The 20,204-nt window shown below is 35.8% G+C and overlaps 1 protein-coding gene across 2 annotated transcripts; it reads right to left on the bottom strand.

Annotated features, from left to right (window-relative positions):
• Nucleotides 1–37: 37 nt before the first annotated feature.
• On the bottom strand, nucleotides 38–16,307 carry Clk (circadian locomoter output cycles kaput protein Clock). 2 transcript variants are annotated; one of them, XM_068285707.1, is made up of 8 exons: nucleotides 16,216–16,307; nucleotides 7,050–7,457; nucleotides 4,841–5,001; nucleotides 4,588–4,769; nucleotides 4,251–4,467; nucleotides 3,805–4,164; nucleotides 3,069–3,748; nucleotides 38–2,997 (listed from the first exon to the last, which is right to left on the bottom strand). In XM_068285707.1, exons 2-8 carry the CDS (start codon nucleotides 7,085–7,087, stop codon nucleotides 1,261–1,263), a joined length of 3,375 nt encoding a protein of 1,124 aa, XP_068141808.1. In that variant the 5' UTR covers nucleotides 7,088–7,457; nucleotides 16,216–16,307; the 3' UTR covers nucleotides 38–1,260. The 2 variants fall into 2 exon arrangements, with proteins under 2 accessions (XP_068141808.1, XP_068141809.1); XM_068285708.1 differs by having other exon boundaries at nucleotides 4,841–4,989.
• Between the last annotated feature and the right edge of the window lie 3,897 nt (nucleotides 16,308–20,204).

Here is a 20,204-nt window from a genome sequence, read left to right as displayed (position 1 = left end):
AAGAGTGTTCTTTTTGGTGAAAATTTACAAAAAAAAAAAAAAAAAGAAATCTCAACTCAACATTAAATATTTATATGACTTTAGTTTTATCGATCGGAAAATTGTTCCAATGTGGGGCGAAAATAAAGTAAGTTGATCAGAGAACACATTTAAGTTATTTAAGCAATCCTTAAGTATGTCCTCTAAACGGATTCCCCTTTGTTTCTTTTGCTATTTCCATTACTTTATTACGATTTTGTATTTGTCTTTTTTGTTCAATTTTTTTGTAGTTTCTTGGATTTGGATTAGCACTAAGTTAAAATCAAATGCTATATACAAAGAGATATACATATATATATATATTTATATACAGAATGCCTTAATTATGATTTATAGGTATGTACAGAATCTTAGACAAGTAATTGTAACTAATTGTAATAAGGTAGATGTAGTTGAGTTTTTTTTCTGTTTTCTTTCTTTTTTTTGGATTAAATATTATTAACATTTACACAAGGTTTTGGGTCGACTTCATCTTCTTTTCTTTTCTCTTCGAAGTGCGAATAATACAATGGGAAACGAAACAGGAGGAGGCAGGAGGCAGCAGGTGTCAATAATACGGAGCGGGAAATTTATTTTCGAGTTTCAAAATTTACAAAATGAAGGGAAAAGAAAACCAAATTCAGTTGCAATCTCAACCTGAGTTCTAATAACTTATACATATATATATATATATATATACAGTTGGACATAACTTAGTTAATATGTAGTCAGAGCAGTCTTTGAAAATTATATATTAAAAAAACAAAAAAAAAAAAAAAAAACATTAGACAAATTAATAGACACATTTGTGTGTATATGTATAGTTGATATAGCATAATATATAGTAATTAGATTAAGGTTTGATTTACATAGACACAGAGATCCTTACTGATGGGTAATTAGATAACAACTAACAATTATTTAAATTAATAGTTAATTTGAGAACATTATCAGCTATAATTAACTAACAAACAATACTCAGTCTGTTGAGATCTACAACTATTTACTAAAAATTTAACTAAATAAGGTATTTAAGAGAAAGAGAGAGAGAGAGGAAGACTAAACAAATAAGTTGAAAAACAGAAGAGAGTGTTAGACAGAGCCCAAAACCGAAATGGAACCATTTAGTTTAATACACAGATTGGTTTAAAAGGGGAATATAAACTAAAGATACATACACATTCTGTGTGTGTGTGTGTTTTTAAGAGAGAGAGAGAGTGAAAGTAATAGAATTTAGATTAGTTAGTTTTGACTATTGCCTTGGGCTGTGTGCGGTGAATTGAATAGATTCTGTGATTGCTCTTGCGACATTTGATATGGTAGAATTTCCAAATCGTTGGGCAAATGACTTTGATTTTGATTCTGATTACCATTATTATTACTATTATTAACAATGTTAGTAGTGTTATTATTATTATTATTATTACTGTTGGTATTATTGTTGTTATTACTATTATTATTGTTGAGAGATTGAAAGGGATTTGAGTTGAAAAAACTAGCTGATTGCTGCTGGTTAAGCAGTTGTTGTTGCTGCTGTTGCTGTTGCTGAAGTTGTTGATGTTGCTGCTGCTGCTGCTGTTGTTGTTGCTGCTGCTGCTGATTGTTTAGCATTTTATTATCCTCACCTTGACTCTCAGAACCATCATCACTTATACCCATATGAAAATTAAGTGATGGACTCGATTCTGTGGCCATTTGCATATAAGATAATAATGAATCTTCATTCGTATTTTGTGGTGCACTTGAATTGTTGTTGTTGGAATTAGTTTGATTGTTACTGATGTTCTGTTGCTGCTGCTGTGATGTCTGCTGCTGCTGCTGCTGCTGACTGTTGCTAGTGTTATGACTATTATTATATTGCTGATTGGAATTGATGCTGTTGGGTGTATTTGGTTGATTTAAAGATTGTAACGGTGAAAGATTAAGAAATGCATCTATATCTTCAATATCTTCCCGCGACAACATGCTATTTTGACTTTGTTGCAGTTGCAACTGTTGCTGCTGCTGTTGTTGCTGCTGTTGCTGCTGCTGTTGATGCTGCTGTTGCTGTTGTTGCTGCTGTTGCTGCTGTATTTGCTGTTGCTGTTGATTCTGAGTCTGATGCATATTCTGTTGCTGTTGGCTATGCAAATTCTGTTGCTGTTGCATCATCATTTGTTGATCTTGCTGATTTAACATTTGCTCGGAATTCAATGCAAACCCATATTGATTGAATTGTGGTTCAACCACATTGCTGCTGCTATTAAAACCAAAATTACGCTGCACATTATTGCTGGCAGCAGCAGCTGCAGCAGCAAAACTCATGGGCATCATGGGCTGCAGGTAGGTATAGCGGGCCAATAGCAATTGCTCTGAGACGATTCTCAATTCGTCTTGCTGTTGCATTATTAGCTTCTGCAATTCATCGTGTTTGCGTTGCAATTGATCCTGCAATTGACTCTGTGTGGGCGTCATGACCACAGCTCCTGATGGAAGCAGTTCCGGATGCTGTTGCACGGGCAACGGCGATAGGACGGGTGCAACGGGAAATGGCGCTATGACCGGTTGCATGGGTATTGTTAGATATTGCTGCGGTTCCAGGAATGTCGGTCCGACCAATTGGGGATTTGATATGGGATAAGCAGGCTGAGGAAATTGGCAGGCATTGGTGCTCACAATTTGTGTGGGTGCCAATGGTAAAATGGGCAATAATTTCGGTTGTCCGGAATTTGAGGACATTTGCAATTGTTGTTGCGATTGCAACAGTTGCTGTTGTGTAAGGTGTTGCTGCTGCTGCTGCTGCTGATGATGATGATGATGATGTTGTTGCTGCTGCTGCTGTTGTTGTTGGTGGTGCTGTTGTTGCTGTTGATTTTGCTGCTGCTGCTGCTGTTGTTGCGGGTGTTGTTGTTGTTGTTGTTGCTGCTGTTGTTGCTGCTGTTGCTGCTGCTGCTGCGCCGAATGATGTTCTCGATTGTGTGAGCGTTGACGTTGACTTTGCTAAGATAACAAAATGGCATTAAATTTCAAAGACTTTCATATGATTATTCGCATTCTTGTTTCCCACTCACCGAACTGACATGCGTCATCATGGATTGCCTACTGGTTACTGAATCTGCCGACATTGATGTTGAGTCCGATTCATTGCCTCGATTACTATAGAAATAACATTTCCTCTTCGCCTTGGGCGATATACCCGTAGAACTTATATTTCCATAACTTGACGATGGTCTGGAGATTTTCAATGGATTTATTTGACAAGCTTGCGATCCAGCTAGTCCACCACCACCAGCCGACGCCGACCACATGGGCGATGAATCCATTCTATTGGGTGAAGTGTTGCTGGTAGCGGCGCCAGCGCCAATACCTTGTCCTTCGTTGGTCAAACTTGTGGACAAACTGTTGTTGATGCCCACCAAATGGGAACTGTCCAAATTATTCTGCTCAAAGTCCCGTAGAGTTGTTGTCGCCGTTGTGGACTTATTGCTGCTCGTGTTTGTGTTGGTCTGCGATGAGGTCAAAGTTGCCTTGCTGCTGCTGCTGTTGGAGCCACCGCCGCCTCCTTTCGTTGGCTTGTTGTTCTGTTTGATCACCTCGGCATAGCTGACCACCTTGTGAGTGCATACCACATAGTCGGGCTTGGAATTGTATTGATGGTAGCTAACATAGTAATCAGTCTGCAGCCAAATCCATTGTTGACCCTTTGTGAGAAAGCGATAATAACAGGATTTACCCTCGCCAGTTTGTCGTACTGCAAACAGTTGATCAATCATACAACAAAAAGTGTTTCAACTTAGATCTACTCACATTCCTCGTGACAGGCCACAATGCTATCCAGATCATCGAAATGATAGTAATCATAGCCAGAGGTGCCCAGCACCTCGAATGGCATATAACCAATGATTGGCGGTGCCCGATGATCGAGAAATAGAAATTTCCATTCCATACTATGCTTTGAGGTAAACTCATTGCTGGTGGGATCAATGATGCTCATTTCCCGTATCAATTGGGGATTTTGTATGCGTCCAGTGCCAACAAACACCAACTTCTTGTCCACCTCCGCATTGGGATTCTGTTGAAAGATACGTGGCAAATTGTTGGATGCCACAGATTGACTGCTACCGCCTCCATCCGAGCTCGAACTGGCCAATGTATTGGTATCGTTACCTAAACGGGGGTTTGCCAACGAGAGGAAGGGAAAAATGTTAAAGTTATGACATTCCATTGGGCAGTAAGTCCAATCAGCTACCCACGAAAGTAACCCACAAATTTGACCAGCTCATAGGAATTGGCATCGACTTTCTCAATGCCGCCGCGCTTTAAGTGAGTATAGAAAGTGATCTGATTGCTGCTACTGATATCCGTTTGCCTTGGCTCAATCACCGGTGTGGGATGCATAAATATATTAAGCAGTGCCTCATGATCCATTTCATAGGCCACATCGTAGAAGCTCATGTTATACAAATCATTCTGATAAAAGTAATAAAAAAGCAAACAACGGAAACAAAAAAACGAAAAAAAAAAAAAAACAACACACAATCTAAAATTGCACAAATTGTTAATTGTGTAGATGAATCAAACATCTCTTACCGGCAAATATCCGAGCTGTGAGGTAATACTTTCGGAGGCATAAAATATGCTGCCCATGCTGCTAAAAACTATCATAAAGCCATCTAAAGATTCCAGCATTAAGTGTGTGAACTCATCGTTGGTTAGAAATGTGGGCTTCCAGTCTTGTTGTATCTCAAAAACCTTTGAACGATCCGTCGCCTCTGTAACCAAAACCAAAAACCACATTTCGCATTAATCATACACATATGTACTTCTATGGTCAATTTTTTACCATTGTGATTTTTAAGAAATGCTATGGTTGATTTTAAAACTGTTGATTTATCCATTTTTCGATTGGATGTCGATATCAGAGCACTTAGATCGTTTACCAGCGAATTGAACTGATCCCGACGTTTCTTCTCGCTCAGATTTCTTGATTTTCTGCAAAGAAAACTGCGAGTTACAAAATCAATTCGAATCAAATAACTAATTGAGTATGAGTTAATGTTAGATAAATATACATATACATAAATCCATTCCCACTCCTTTCTCACTTTTCTTGAAGGTCTAAGCTAACCCATTGATGGACAGCTGCTAACTCATCCTTGGCCCACGTGTCCTTAGCCCATTGAGTCTTTGTCTGGCGTTGATTAGCTCAAAATGCCCATATGCTCTCACAACCTCCCACTGATATGCATGGGGTGAGTGTCTGGATATGTGTGTCTTGGGTTAGGGGTTGCCGATTGGGCTGACTATCATATATGTTTCAACACACATATGTATGTACATAAATGAACCTTTTGTCGCTTCACATTTGTTGCGCTACAGCAAATTTTGCATCTATTTTTTGTGTATAGGTTGTTGTTTTTTTTTTATTTTTGAAAAGCCTTTCTCTTTGCTTGCATTTGACATTTTCCATGTCAAAATTGTTGGTTAAATGATGGCCCATAAGCTAATGGTTAGCTGCTATTGTCAGGCAAGCGTTCAGGTTAATCGAAGTGAATGTTATTTGACATGTAACTAATTGTTTCAACCCTCTTTCAGTTACCTGATGAGATTCACATACTCTTTATTCAATAGAAATTTCAATTGATTTGAGTAAATTCATTTAGTTGAATTCTGAATTGCTCGAAATTGAATATAATCTTTCATTAGATATCTTTAAACTTATCCTAAGCCTTAAAAACAAACAATGTTATAAACAAATTTAATACAATGAAGTCATGTGACCTTGATCAAACAAAGAACATATTAATCTTCAACTTTAGTTTCGAATGATCTTCTGCATGAAAGGATATAGAAAATAGTTTAAGGATGCTCCGCTTAAAGACTTTTGGCTGAGTTTCCCCTTTCACTGCCCTAGATTCACCCTTATGGATGGGCATCGTCTCGTTGAGCTGATCAAGACTTTATATAGAGGTAACTTCTTCCATTATTAGATATTAAAGACCCAAATGATCCAATTATCATAATAAAATTTCAGCCTTAGGTATTAATCATTTGAAAATTTATAATATAAACTATTTTCAAAAACAAACTAAGGTCAGTCATATATGGATAGAATATTTATAATCCTTATTCAACTAACAATGAGAGCTCATTAATTTCTTTGAGTATTCAAAAGTCAAAAGGAATACGAGACAAAGTTTGTATTAAACACAAATGAATTGGGATAGGTCAAATTAGTCTATACTAAGCACCAGTTGGTTAATAAGTTAATTAGTTAAGTTTTCGAGTTCAATCAAAGGTTATTCAAATGATTCAGTCGAAAGGCAGAAGAACAAATGAAAAGCTAACCTAACTGGCTTGTGATTTTCTCTTTTCCATTGATTGTCCTAGCGTTGTCCTTGGTATGCTTATATGCTATGCTTATTAATTTAGTTACCTAACACACCGAAAGGCAAATATCATACAAAAAACGAGCCTACATACGAAAGAGAATTAGTTTATTTGCAATTATCGGTAGACAGTTCAGATTTCTATTGTCAACTAATTGAGAGCAAAAACAGGATACAAGTCGTAAGGGAAACAACTTGTTACATGATATGAGCAATCATGAAAAACAAATTGGGCAAGGACAGGTGGGGAAAGGTGGTGAGAATGATTGAGCTTCCTTTATTATTATGAATATCTCAAATAACCGTTCAGAAAGTGTGAATTACCAATTACAATTGGTTTTTGGACAAAATATGAAATAATATAATTATATTTTAGTATGGAAAATTTGTATCTCTCTCTTTCTCTCTCTCTCTCTCTCTCTCTCTTTCTCTTGTGTTAAAATGGAAAGGGAAGATATTGTCTTCAACCTGCGCAGTTGAAATGGCTCTTCTTTGCTTTGCTTTTTTTTTTTTTTGTATTTCTTCTTTATTTTGACAATGACTTGTCTAACTGTCAAAAGCAGTCAAATCTAAGGCTATTTATGAATAGCTAAATGACATAGAGAAGTAATAGAATTATGTCGTTTGTATGTGTGTGTGTGTATCGTCTGTCTTTTAGCTTACCTTTTCGTATCATCCTTGTCATCGCTTTCGTCGTCCATCTTTGTATTTATTAGATAATCCACTTTGATACGTACTCCACACACAGAAAGAGTAATTGTATATTAACAGAGGGGGGGAAAAAGGATGACAAACACTTTTCAAAAAACAAAAAAAAAAAAAACAATCAATTTTGCAGGTTTTCTTTTTTCTTCCTTTCTTTCTTTCATTCACTGATCACAAAATGATATTCACATCTTTTTCTTGCCAAAGAGTTGTTTCCTCTACTCTTCTGTTGTTGTTGTTGTTGTTGTTAAGAGTTCCTTTGTTTTTTTTGGTTTTGTTGTTGAGACAATTCTTCTGGTTGTCGGCTTCAGGTAATATTCACACAATGTTTAATTTCCAAATGCTTAATAAGCCACATTTTGTTGACTAAAATAGTTGATGTCAAAAGTTAATAAACAAAACAAAAAAAAAAAAAAAAAAAAAACACACAAATAATTATGAAAATTCGAATTTTTCACAACTTTCAGAATGAGTCGTAAAAATTGGTCTAAAACAACTTTCTTGGTTCTCGCTCTTTCTCTCAATGTTTTGAGCGCGTTGTGTCAGCAACAAGTGCACTTGTGTTTCTGTTTCGAATTGCTACCGTTTCGGTTGCTGTTGCTGTTGACGTTGACGTTGTCATTGCCATTGTCCTTTATCAGCAGGATTCTGTTGCTGCGACTGCTGCTGAGGCTGTGGCTGCTGCTACTGCTGATGTTGCATAACTTAAATATAAGCTGCGCCTGCGCTTGATAAACCAAAAAGGGAAATTTTTCTATTTTCTTTCATTCTGTTCTTTTCATTTTGTTGTTTCGGTTGTTTTTTGCCAATCATTTTGCAAAAAAAAAACCAAAAACCGAAACGTAACGAAACGATACGAAATCTGTCTACGTGTGTGTGTGTGTGTGTGCTGCTGCTGCTGCTGCTACGGCTATAGCAACTGCTGCTGATTGCTGCTTGCTGGTTGCATTTGCAACCCCTGAAATGTATGCTACGTTATTTGGTCATGTTACAAAATGCGTTCAACGAATGCCATAACAACTACAACAATCACCGATTTTCAGGGTGTTTTGTGTTCTAACCAATTGCCAGTCAGCCTGCATTTGCTTGATTTATAACTCTCTCCGTTTTGCCTACGTTTCTTGCCGTTTCTCGAAAGGTCCTCCAACCATATAAACACATACACACATACATACCTACATATACATACATATATCCCTTTTGCCTTTAAAACTTGCATAATTTGTTTCTTCTACTCACTGGGGTCCGCTCGATTCAGCGAAATTGCTAAACTTGCTGCACTTTCTTCTACCTTATAACGCACAATTATTTTCCATATTTTCCATTAATTGTGAAACATTTTTACAGCTTCGCTTTATGGTAAGCCAAAGGCAATTTTCTTTGCCAAATGTCGCAATGTTGGTTTTCTCTTCAAGTTTTGCCACACAAAACTTTTGAATCCAAAATATAAAAAAAAAAGTCAAAAAGGGGTCTGAGAATGGGGGGGAACAGATTGTGGAGGCGGATAAAGCCAGTTAAATGCCAAACGTCACTTTCTGGCTGTGATTTATGAAAATATTCACTTAAAGGTGATAAATATGACAAAATTGTTGCAGTTTTCTGTTTTAATTAAGCTAGATCAAAAAGCCGCTTAACTTAAACTCACAAACGCACACATACACACACACACACATAGAGAGAGAGGATGGGAGTGTATGTATCTCTTGGTCGAAACTGTAATTAATCCGTTTACCGTTTGACCAGGTTTACAGCTTTGGCCTTTTCTCATATATGTAATAATTTCCCACATGTATTCAAAATGAAAACATTTTAAATACACATCAAAGGCAATTTCCCCCGGCCAACCCTCGTCGCGGAACTTACACGCTCCCCCCCAACCCTCTTTTGGCATACTCGCATACTCTAGCAACAAGCTGTGCTGTGTCTATTCGCTCCTCACCTCGACTTTTTGGCCCAAGTGTTGCTCTGGTTAACCGTAAGTAGCTGTTGCTGTTGGCTCGAGGGTTTTTGCCTTGTTGTTGTTGTTGTTGCTGCTGTCGTTTGGGACTTAAAAAGTAGCTACTGATAATTGCCAATGACTCGTTTAATGGCTCGTGTTGCAATTAGTGCGGTTATTTCTTGTCTCCCTCCCAGCCACAGAACCATTCCAACAATTCTCAATACAGATTACTATAAGGAGCAACAGAGGTCTCCACTCAAAAGTGTCAGGTAATATGATTGAGTAGTAATCAAGGAAACATCATGAAATTCAAAGACATTTAACTTCATTGACCACGACAAACTGGAAAAATCTTAACCAGAGATAAACACACACACAAAAAGATAAAACTGAATCTAATCTGGAAAAAAGCGAAAGATTATCTACAGATTTTCACAGTTCGATTTCTCGGAAATGTCTAGCAAAAATCTCAATATTTCAAAGCGGTTAAAAATACTAATTGTAAGTCATTTAAGCCTTGGCCAATCATCGTTTGGAAGTTTCAATTAGCTAAACTCAAGAATTGGCTTAAGTTCATTCCTTCTCACTGTATAAAGGAATCGTTAACTAGTGCCTTAATATGTATCCTAATCTAATGGATTAAACTTGTTAACAATAAACGTTTCTTGAGATAATCAAAGGTAACCGAGGAAAGCACTCAAAAATTGTTTAGTTCTGAGAGGCAAATACATATAAATATGTTATTTTTATACCCTTGCAAAAAGGGTATATTGATGTCGGTCAGAAGTGTGCAACGCATAGAAGAAAGCATCTCCGACCATACAAAGTATATATATTCTTGATCAGAACGACGAGACGAGTTCAATCAGCCATGTCCGTCTGTCCGTCTGTATGAACGCAAATTCCTCCTAGACCGTAAGAGCTACAGAGCTGAAATTTAGCATGTAGGCTTGTGTATACTGCAGTGGTTGTATATCTCGGATTCAGCCAGATCGGACCACTATATCAAAAGCTCAAACGTCAAAGTCACAAACAGTGACTTTTTTCAATATCTTCGTTATTTTCTGAGCTACTATCGTGAAACTTAATATTAAAGAGTTTATCATACGTATAACCAACTGTGCTTAATTTGATTAAGATCGGGTTACTATATCATATAGCTTCCATAGAAACGATCGGTCGAAAACCAAGACTTTTACGAATAACTGCGTTACTTTTGAAGCGATTGCTTTCATTTTAAGCTTTTGTCAGTTTTATGTATCTGTTAATGACTGTGCTAAAATTGGTCAGGATCGGGCGACTATATCTTATATTGGTGGAAAACAGTGACTCTGATTAATAACTTCGTTTTTTCCTATGAAACCCTTTAAAACGTTTCTCCCACTTTGAGGACCATTGGTAAGAAAAGAGTAACAAAAAACTAGCAAAGGGTATACAAACTTTGACGCAGTCAAAGTTAGCCCCCGCCCTCTGGTTTATATTCTATTGACTTTTTCACAACATAGAAAAGTTTCGTTTTCGATTCAATGCGAAGAAGTGAAATATTTCAACATTTTATATAGAAGAACTTCTTAAAGATTTGCAGTGGACAAACACATTTCGAAATATACAGTAGAATCCGGTTATAACTACCGTCTTGTTATAGCTACTAAAGATCGATGAGTGATTGACTTATATGAAAGGGCCTGGGGTTAGTCCATATTCCAGATATAACTACGAAAATTGTCGGTCCCTTGAGCGTCCTTATAACCGGATTCCACTGTACATACATACATATATCACTCTTCTATATTTATGGTTGTTAATATATTCCAAAGCTTTATTATAAATACTAGATGCATAATAAGGAAATCTTTAGATACTCATGCGACTGCAATTGACTGGAATGCTAATGAGAAGGAGCATTTTTTGTTGTTGTTTTCAGAAATGAAATAGATTTTCACCAAAAAATCAAATTTCAAATGGATTTAAGGATTGATCAGAGTTAGTTTTCGATGGGGAAGAAATTGAATACTTTGAAATTGAAATGACAATTTATATGCAAATTACCCACATAATTGCATGGAAGTTAAATCCATGTATGAACAACACAAGAAAGATAGTCTTGTGTGTGTGTGTGTGTGTGTGTGTATGTGTGTGGCATTTGGCATTGACTATTTGTTGTTCCCCGTTTGCAATGCGGAAGCTAATGGCATGGGCAGAAAGCCGGTTGACTGAGCTAAAGTTTACTCAACCCCACAACGATCGTCGATTGACCTACTCACGAGCAGTTGCAAGCTTTGCTCTCTTCAGTGCTCTCTCTCTCCCTCTGTCTCTCTCTCTCTCTCGAGATTTGTGCGTCTGTGTTTCTTTCATGCTTGTGTGCTCTCTTGAGCTGGCAACTAACGTCATTTGATTGCATTTCTAAAGCTTCGCTCAGTTGGCAATATTATCGCATGTGTGTGTATGTGTGTGTGTGTGTGTGTGTTTGATTTCTTTGTCAGTGAACTTGAGCTTTTGCTGGCAATGCTAATTGCATGACGATTACAGCATAGTGTGCGTGTGTGTGTGTGTGTGTGTGATAATACCTAACACTCATACGACCCGTTGCAGCTTTTTGTGTTAGATAGTTTTTACTTTTTTGCTTATTCTTTTTTTTCTGTTCCGCCTTTTTTTTTTGTCGTTTCTGCCTGCATTTTGTTAGACAAAGCTTTGTAATATTTTTTGTCTCGCTCGCTCCCATTTGTTTACCACCTTTTTCTATTCATAGTTGTTGCTGCTACCTTTTAAACTTGACTTAATTAAATTTTTCACTTTTTTTTTTTTTTTTGTTTGTTTGTTATTTTTATCTTTTTGCCAATTGCCGTTCATTGATTTATTTGCAGTATTGCCCTCTTCCCGATCTTTCTCCCTGCCTTATTCTCTCTCTCTCCCCCTCTCTCTCTCTTAAAACCTTATATGCTTATTAATGGGTTTTTTTTTTTTGGACTACAAAATAAATATAGCCATTTGGCATTTACTACAAGTTACTTTTGAGAATGATAAACTAATCCAAGACGATTGCAACTTAAAGCAAAAAGTTTCCTGTTCTAAATCTAGTAGTCAGTTTTAGCAAATAGGCATAGAAAGGAACTTTTAAAAGGACAACAACTATTAGTCTATGGAACGAAAGTGTCTTCTTTATCTAAATTTAATAATCAAACCAACTGAATCTACTTAAAGGAGTTAGTAGATCAAAGAGTATCCAAACGTCTAGGCAGCCTTTTTGGGTTTTTTGTTGTTCTCGAGTTTAGTTAGTTTTTATAGGGTTAAAGGCCTCTTTACCGAACCGGTTCTAAATGTTAGTTTAGCTAGCTTTCGGTTTTCGAATGTCTCATTGCTCTGGCAATTGCCATTGGAAAATTAATTTGAATGTTGACTGAATATGGTATGGGGTGTCATTTATATGACTGATGATCAGTTTTCGAAAGTTTGTTTCAAATAATGACAATAACAACAAAAATGAATCTGAAATCTTGTGCTTCAAGTCGTTTCAAATAATCACTTAGAGTAATACGGAAAACCTGAAGTGAAGTGAGTCCAAATATGGCAAAGTAAAGATTACTTAGGGTATGACAAAGTTCGTATACTCTTGCAGTAATAGTTTATAAAATATTGTCTCTCAACCATCAACTTTCTTTTGCCTTTTCTCTTCCATTATCCAAGAACTATTTCTGGCTGATCATATTCCTCCTCTCTGGTCTGTGTGGTATCCTGGCAAAAGGCGCGCTTATGTAATGTCAGTTACATTTTGAGTTTAACTCATTAAGGCTATCTATTATTAGGGATTCAATCGAAAGTTTATCTTCCTATGCCAGTAAACACCTATTAAGCCAAGTTTCAATCAAATAGCTCAGGAGAATCGAATCCAGATGGACTTGATTTATAGACACGATACTTAATGCTATTCAAAAGTTCAAGGAGACAAGGAAACGCCCTCTTTCTGCCTTACAAACATTTGACTGCCTCTGAATTGATCTTTAAAAGTTTAATTATGACTAAGTTAATGTTGTCCTTGGAAAACTATATCCTAAGTTACATACAGACAAGGTTACATAGGAGAAGTTATCTAAAGAATACATATTTATATCAGATTTAACATTTTGGGTAAACAGTTCAATTTAGATTTCTCAGAGATACAACTTCTTCAAAAGGGTACACATAATATGAAACATTTGTTAAGCTCAAAATCTAAAGTTTTTGTTGAAACATTTGAATACATTTGAAACAGTTCTTCTTCGACTTATTTGGGGAGTCGATAAAGTCAAAAGTGATTCTCTTAAAGGGCCATTCGTTTTTAAAGTCCAAAGGAAGCTAAAACAGTTTTCGAAATCGTTGAACTGACTGTTATCTATCCAACAGTTTTCTAACAAGACAACATCAACCTCGTTCTCTAGGCAACCCATTTTGACTTTGTGCTGTAGGAGGAAGTTGAGTTAGTCGGAAAACGTGATTATCTCTGGTCTAGCTAAATATTTGTACTAGACAATATCACTCGGCGGTGAAATGATGACGCGATTAATGAATGCAGTTGGCACAATCGTTTAAAGTCACTCGACAAATGAAGAATCAGTTGAAATAGTGTTTGACAATCTATTTTTTGTTTATAATTTTCGTTTTCTTTATTTTTTGTTGTATATTTATTATTTTAGTTGTCAATTGACTAACATTTTACGGTGGCTTGTTGGCTAGCGCATGATCATACACACACACACTAACACTCACACACACACACACACACACTCACTTGTTCAGAAATGCACACGCGCACTCACACAGATGCATAAACGACATCGACGACAGCGCTCCAAACGCTCAAACGCTGACGATGACGTTTCGAAAAGCAGAAAAAACAAAAAAAAAAAAGACGCCAGACCCAGACCCAGACCCAGGTCCGAGACTTGTCAGCCAACTAAAACGACTTTGACAATGAAAAATGCAAAAAAAAAAAAACACACACACACACACAGACACACACTCACTACAACTACAAAAAGAAAACTGCTCAAGAGATGGGGGTGAGGGTGAGGGTTTAGGAGAGTGTGGGGGAGGGAAGGGAACTAAAATTGAAATTATTTATATAATATATATAAAATAAATTTAAAACCTCGCGCAGGCGCATGCAAATATTGTTATTTATATACAAACATATATGCACATATAGGCAATAATAAGTTGGAGATTTATTTAGAAAAGGTTCTCACACACACTCACACACACACACACACACACACAGACACAGATGAAGCTTTTGTCTAGCGTAGATAATTTTTGGTTGAATGCACTTTTAATAACTTCTCTCACTCACACCTTGCCGCTCTCACTCTTTCCAATTTGTTTGTCAGCCATAGATACCCTTCTCAATTAGCTGATATCAAACATCGAGGACATCCTGTAGATTGCATATCGAGTAACTTTTGCAGGACTCTTACTCTATGCCATATTTTTCTCGTGACCACGAATGTTTAGTCAATCTCTTGAAGTATCTAAAACTAAACATTCGTTTAAAGTCTGTTTTTCTTTGCCTCTAAAATATGCTTTGTCCTTAGTTTATAAGGGTAAACTTATTTGTAGAATAAGAAAAGTTTTTTATCTTTTAGTTAGAATTTAGAAACCGATTAAGAGAATTGGTTGGAATACTTCGTTTCTTTTCTCTTTTGACAACTTAAGTACTTCTATTAACAAAGTAATTCAATTCAATTAATTTCTTTTTCCAGCATATAGAATATTGAACTAACATAAATCGCCTTGGCAAGTCTATTTTCGATTTAAAGAGGAATGAAAGGATTATAAGGATTATAAACCACTTGCTTACGATTCAAATTAGTCGCTAATGTTTAAAAGACAGTCAAAAAGAAGTTAAAAGGACTTGAACATTATCTCACGACAATTATGATATGAAAATGATTACTTTTATGACTATTATTGATCAAATTGGAGAGTAATGCCAACTAACTAATGAACTTGAGAATGAACAACTGCAAAATTATCAAACTGAATGAGTTTGAGTTTCTTTTCCTTCTATATAAGAGAATTGAATCGATAATTGATATTAGTTTTTCGTCTAAGCAGTTGCCAATTAGTCTGATAGTTTACTTTCTAGGCTTTTGAACTACAGTAGAATACGGTTATAAGGACGCTCAAGGGACGGATTATATCCGGAAGACGTACTAACCGGAGGGCCTTTCATATAAGTTTGTATTGGGACCAACCAATCACTCATCGCTATAACCGGAAGGACGTTAAAAACGGAGTCGTTATAACCAGATTCTACTGTATATCCTTTGTATTCATGTTTTCGTATCACTTAAAAGACATTTTGGAAAGACTTTTCGCACTTCAAACATCATCACATAAGAGTATTATGATCTTCGGCTTGGCATTATCATCGTTCGTCTTTGTAGTATTAGTTTTTGTGTTTACTATAACATTTTTGTTTTATTTTCCTTTTATTTTGGCGCACACACACACACAGAAACACAGTTTTTGCTAGTTTAGTTTAGTTAACGGATCTGGCAAACAACTTTAGTAATTAATATTTAAAAAAAAAGGCATAGTAAATGCATTTTTAGGGCTAATTTCACAAACATTTCACTTGGAGCCACAGGTTAAAAAAAAAAAAAAAAAAAAAACATTTGTTTAGAGTTTTTTTTTTTTTTTTGTTTTGTTAGCACAATTTGAATTTACTTCTTTTTATACAGCAATTTTCTTGGTTTTTTTTTGTTTTTTACATTTTATTAATTCTGTTATCTCGTGCAATAAATATAAAATATTGCATAATAGTGGATAATAAGAAGAGGGAATAAAGCAAAAGCAGAAGAAAAAAAAAAAAAAAAAAACAACAAAAACCTATTTTTTTTTATTTTTTTGCAAACGTTTTCATTTATATTTTTGTCTTCCTCTTACACCCTTGCCCTCTCTTTCCCTCTCCCTCTCTCTCACTCTCTCTCTCTCTCTCTGTCAGCTTCTGTTTGTGTTTATAATTCTAAAACTTATATTTCATGTTCTTTAGAGCAGATCTTTCATGGACTGATACAAATAAGGTAGAAGAGACACTTTGAATCGGGCGATCTGGCATTATGCATATGGGATATATGTAGATCAAAGACGCGCAAACTACTTTCGGTAGGTGGCGGTTTATCTGTTTTCAATTTCAATTCCGTTTACCAAAAGTTTATGTAGTTAAACAACAACGAAGCAAACAAAAAAAAACAAAAACAAAAAGCCGCTCGTTGCCGTTTCGCGTGTTGAAATAAAACTGAAAAACACAGCACGAGAATTGCAATTTCTAAGCTCTGGATAAACGGCAAAACGACGAAAATGCAACAACAAAACGGAAAGAAGAAGAAGAGAACAGAAAAAAAAAGTGCAACGAAATGCGAGCGCATTCTCATGAGCATTTTTTTTTCATTTCGTTTCGTGTCGTTCCCTTGCTCACCTACTACCCGACACACTTACCCCAACACACACACACACACACACACACACACACACACACATGGATGAGAAGAACATGAGCAACTATCGCCAGTTACTCTTTGATAGGTTGTTTCGTTACGAGTCAACCGGCCCGGGGCGTATACGCGATATTTATCATTGCCGTTCTCAGTTACCTGTAAGCCAACCAACCGGCTATTATTTAATACTTATATATGTCATTCTTTATTCCCCCCACTCTCACTCGTTTACTCATCTGCTCACTTCACACTCCATTCACTCACTCACTCAATTCCTTTGAACGATCGTCTTGATTGCATCGAGTGGATCGCAAAACGCATCGAAAATCCACTTATCTCACTCACCCATTCGCTTGCTCGTTCTAGCTCCCTTTCTCTTTCTCTCTATCTCTGTCGAGCTTGCCAGCTCGGTTTCTTCCCTATCGCTTACTATCAACTATCATTACAGGGTCGCTCGCCGCATTTCGAGGTTTTTTTTCTTTCTTTCATATTGTTTGCCGTCTGTTATTTTCTATATATATGTATATATATATATGAACCCCTATGCACCCTCCTTTAAAAGCTTTGAAGCATTTTTGATAGCATCCGAGAAAGAATCCTTCAAACAACAAAAAAAAAAACAAAGTAAATCTTTCAATTGAACTTTTCAGCTGATCTTTGGCTTTCGTTTTAGACCAGTTTTAACCATCTATCTGACAATTAGCCTTTCTCAATCATTTCTCTATCCATACTCAAAAAAATTAGTTTTCCAATCAATGGAAATCATAAAATTATGTGAAATTCAAAACTAAGAATCTTATTCTTATCAATTGGTCTGTAAGTTATAATGAGATATGTTTAACCCAATCTTTAAAAGAGAGAGAGTGAGAGCATTAGAGTTGTCGATCATCTTAGCTAACGATCAGGGACCCATATACATACAAATACGCCTGTATGCAGTAGCTTATCTTCTATTGTTGTATATGTACCTATTTCTATTGCACGCAAATTTCAACTCCAATGAATATTTCATAGCTCTCTAAAAAGAGTTCACTTTCAGGCCATCATTCAAATGGGCAGCAGCCACAGCAGCTGCCTTCAACCTTTCATCGCAACTGCATATCAAATAATCGATTCTCGATATTCAATTCTCAAAAATTTTAAATTCAATTCCATAGTTGCCTAATAGTCGTAGTCGTATTTAAAGTAAATGCTTACGTAACTTTAGTTTTCAGCACAGCAGAGCAAAGGAAATTAACACGAAGAAAATTTGCAAGTTTCGTTGGATGCATTTGTAATATGCAAAACAAATACACACACTGAACACAGGATATATCTATATATGGATACACATATATACTACCTAAAGCTATCTGGGGCTTCTCAGCTAAATATTCATAAGAATGAGCTCGCTTTCTAAGCCAAAGTACAGTTGAAGGCTATTGTGGATAACACTCGTCACTCTACATATATATCTATGGGATTATGAGAGAATTTGTCGCTTTACTTAAAATGTCTACGAGTACCAACCAATACCAATCGATTCTTTTAATCAATTTTCAAATCAAAGAAGTTTTACTATGATAATTAAAACTTAATAGCATTAGATTCAAATTGAATATCGCCAATTGTTGTGTTGAACTCCACAAAATTTGGTCAACAAATGACAAATGAAACAAAAGATTTTGTCTTAAGGACTGAAGGCTTATCCATCAATAAGTAAATTAATTATCAACGTCTCCATTAAACTTAACAAACTCTAGTGGCTTAGACATTATAAAAGATCTCCCTATGTCATTGGCGGTTCTAGGGCTGTCCCTTAAAGTATGCAATAAACAGTCCTGTGTCTTTTGAAACATTTGACGAACTTTTGGAGCATCTTCGAAGCAAACATTGTTGATAGACTCTTTTTAACTTCCAGGGCATCCGAAAAGTTATAAATTTGTTGAGAACAATGAATATCTTAGTGCATATTGCATACTTCAAGGGGCAAATATACCCCTTTTTACAGCCCTTGATCCGTCTATGACTATGTGCACTATGGACATTAATTCCATATAGTTTTATCTTTTAAATGTAAAATTTCCTTAATTTTTTGGAAGTATTGTATCTAAAAGGCAGGATATCAGGGCGTAGCTAGGCTTGGGAGGAGGGGCAGATGCCTACCTTTCCCTAGGGCACTAAATTTGAAACCTTCTTGCACCTTTTTCAACTTATTGATTTCAATCTCTTCTTTTGTTGGAATTAAAATCAAAGTGTATTTAAAAAATAAAGTTTTTGTCGACCTTTTCTTATTTGAATTCTGCCCAATCTCTTGTTTAAAATTTTTATTTTTAAAACTAACAACGAATTAGATTAGAAATCAGTGAAATAAATAAAAATTATTATCGATATAAGAACTTACCCCATTTGATTACAGCGATCGATCATCGTTTCCCTTCACAATTCTTTAAGCTTGCATATATCACTTATTTATAAAAACAAAAATAAAATATACTTGAATTGCCATTTGTTGACCGTTCAAGTTTAAGATCATCTAGGACCACATATCTGCAATAGTTCAGTTGAGTCTGAACTATTCGTTTGAATAGTGTCCAACCAAAAAATTTAAGAAATTAAACTTTACCTGAAATGAAGACAGTGAAAGAGATTTGACCACTGAAAGTTTAATTCATTTGTTACAGTTTGGAAAAATTCTAAAAATTTTTTAATACTCTTAGTTTTGTGAATCTGTAAATAAAATGCTTGTAAATTCATTTTCGAATTGGAATTCAGTTAATACTAATTCTCAAGTTATCTTTCCAAGCATGTCTAAGTATGCCAATTAACAGCAAAGTATTCCAATAAACCTTTATTTAGTAAATTTTTAAGTGAATCTGCTAGTTCTTAACCGATTTTCATTTAGTTTCATTTGGCTTGGCCAGAGCTGGCTTAATCCGGCACTAGATGAAGATATATCTCACCTTTTGCGGCACCCAAAACGATTATCTGTGAGACTTGTTGGTACATTTTTTAAATATAAGTATGCAAATGTACATATTCTTAATCAGTAATAGCTTGAGCGGATCTAGGGCTGTAAAAGGGGTAAATTTGCCCCTTAAAGTATGCAATATGCTATAAATTGATAACTTTTCCTATGCCTTGCTATTAAAAGGGAGTCTATCAACAATGTTTGCTTTGAAGATTCTCCAAAAGTTCTTCGAATGTTTCAAAAGGCGCATTCCTTAACTGCTTATTGCATACTTTAAGGGGCAACAGCCCTAGATCCACCTATGGTAATGGTCGGGTGGATGTAGTCATGTTGTTCGTCCCTAGAAGACACCAATTGTCTGTGTAGACCAAGTTTATTATCGGCCCATTAGATTTTATAAGAATCAAATGAAGTATTATCCGAGTTTTAAGGTGGCCGTTGGTGGCGCCAAAGTGCCTGTGACTTCCACTTGTACATGGTATTCCGAAAGTCGGTGCGATGACTTAATTGAAAAGAATTTTGCATTGTCAACCTTTTAATTTGTCGGGTTTTCTCTTTTTCCAAATGTTTTTTTTTTTTTTTTTTTTTTTTCATTTCTCTCTTCTTTTTTTTTTGGTTTTCTTTTTTTTTTTTTTATTAAGTGAAGAAGTACAAAAAGGAGGGGGAGAAAAACACAAGCATAAAAAAGAAACTGATTTTCCTTTTTTGTTTTCATTTTCATTTTCATTTTGCCGTAAGCATTTTATAAA

The sequence above is a fragment of the Drosophila tropicalis genome, unplaced genomic scaffold, assembly GCF_018151085.1.
Source record: "Drosophila tropicalis isolate 14030-0801.00 unplaced genomic scaffold, ASM1815108v1 contig_443, whole genome shotgun sequence".
Classification (NCBI taxonomy): domain Eukaryota; kingdom Metazoa; phylum Arthropoda; class Insecta; order Diptera; family Drosophilidae; genus Drosophila; species Drosophila tropicalis.
The sequence above is the reverse complement of the archived record's forward strand: the minus strand, read 5'-3'. Positions and strand labels throughout refer to the sequence as shown.

What these genes read in the sequence shown, in the direction of transcription:
- Clk (XM_068285707.1), bottom strand. Translation starts at nt 7,087, where the DNA reads ATGGACGACGAAAGCGATGACAAGGATGATACGAAAAG. An exon ending in CAAATTTGTGGGTTACTTTC is followed by an intron (nt 4,165 to 4,250) that starts GTGGGTAGCTGA and finishes ACCCCCGTTTAG; the next exon opens with GTAACGATACCAATACATTG. An exon ending in TGATGACGCATGTCAGTTCG is followed by an intron (nt 2,998 to 3,068) that starts GTGAGTGGGAAA and finishes TTGTTATCTTAG; the next exon opens with CAAAGTCAACGTCAACGCTC.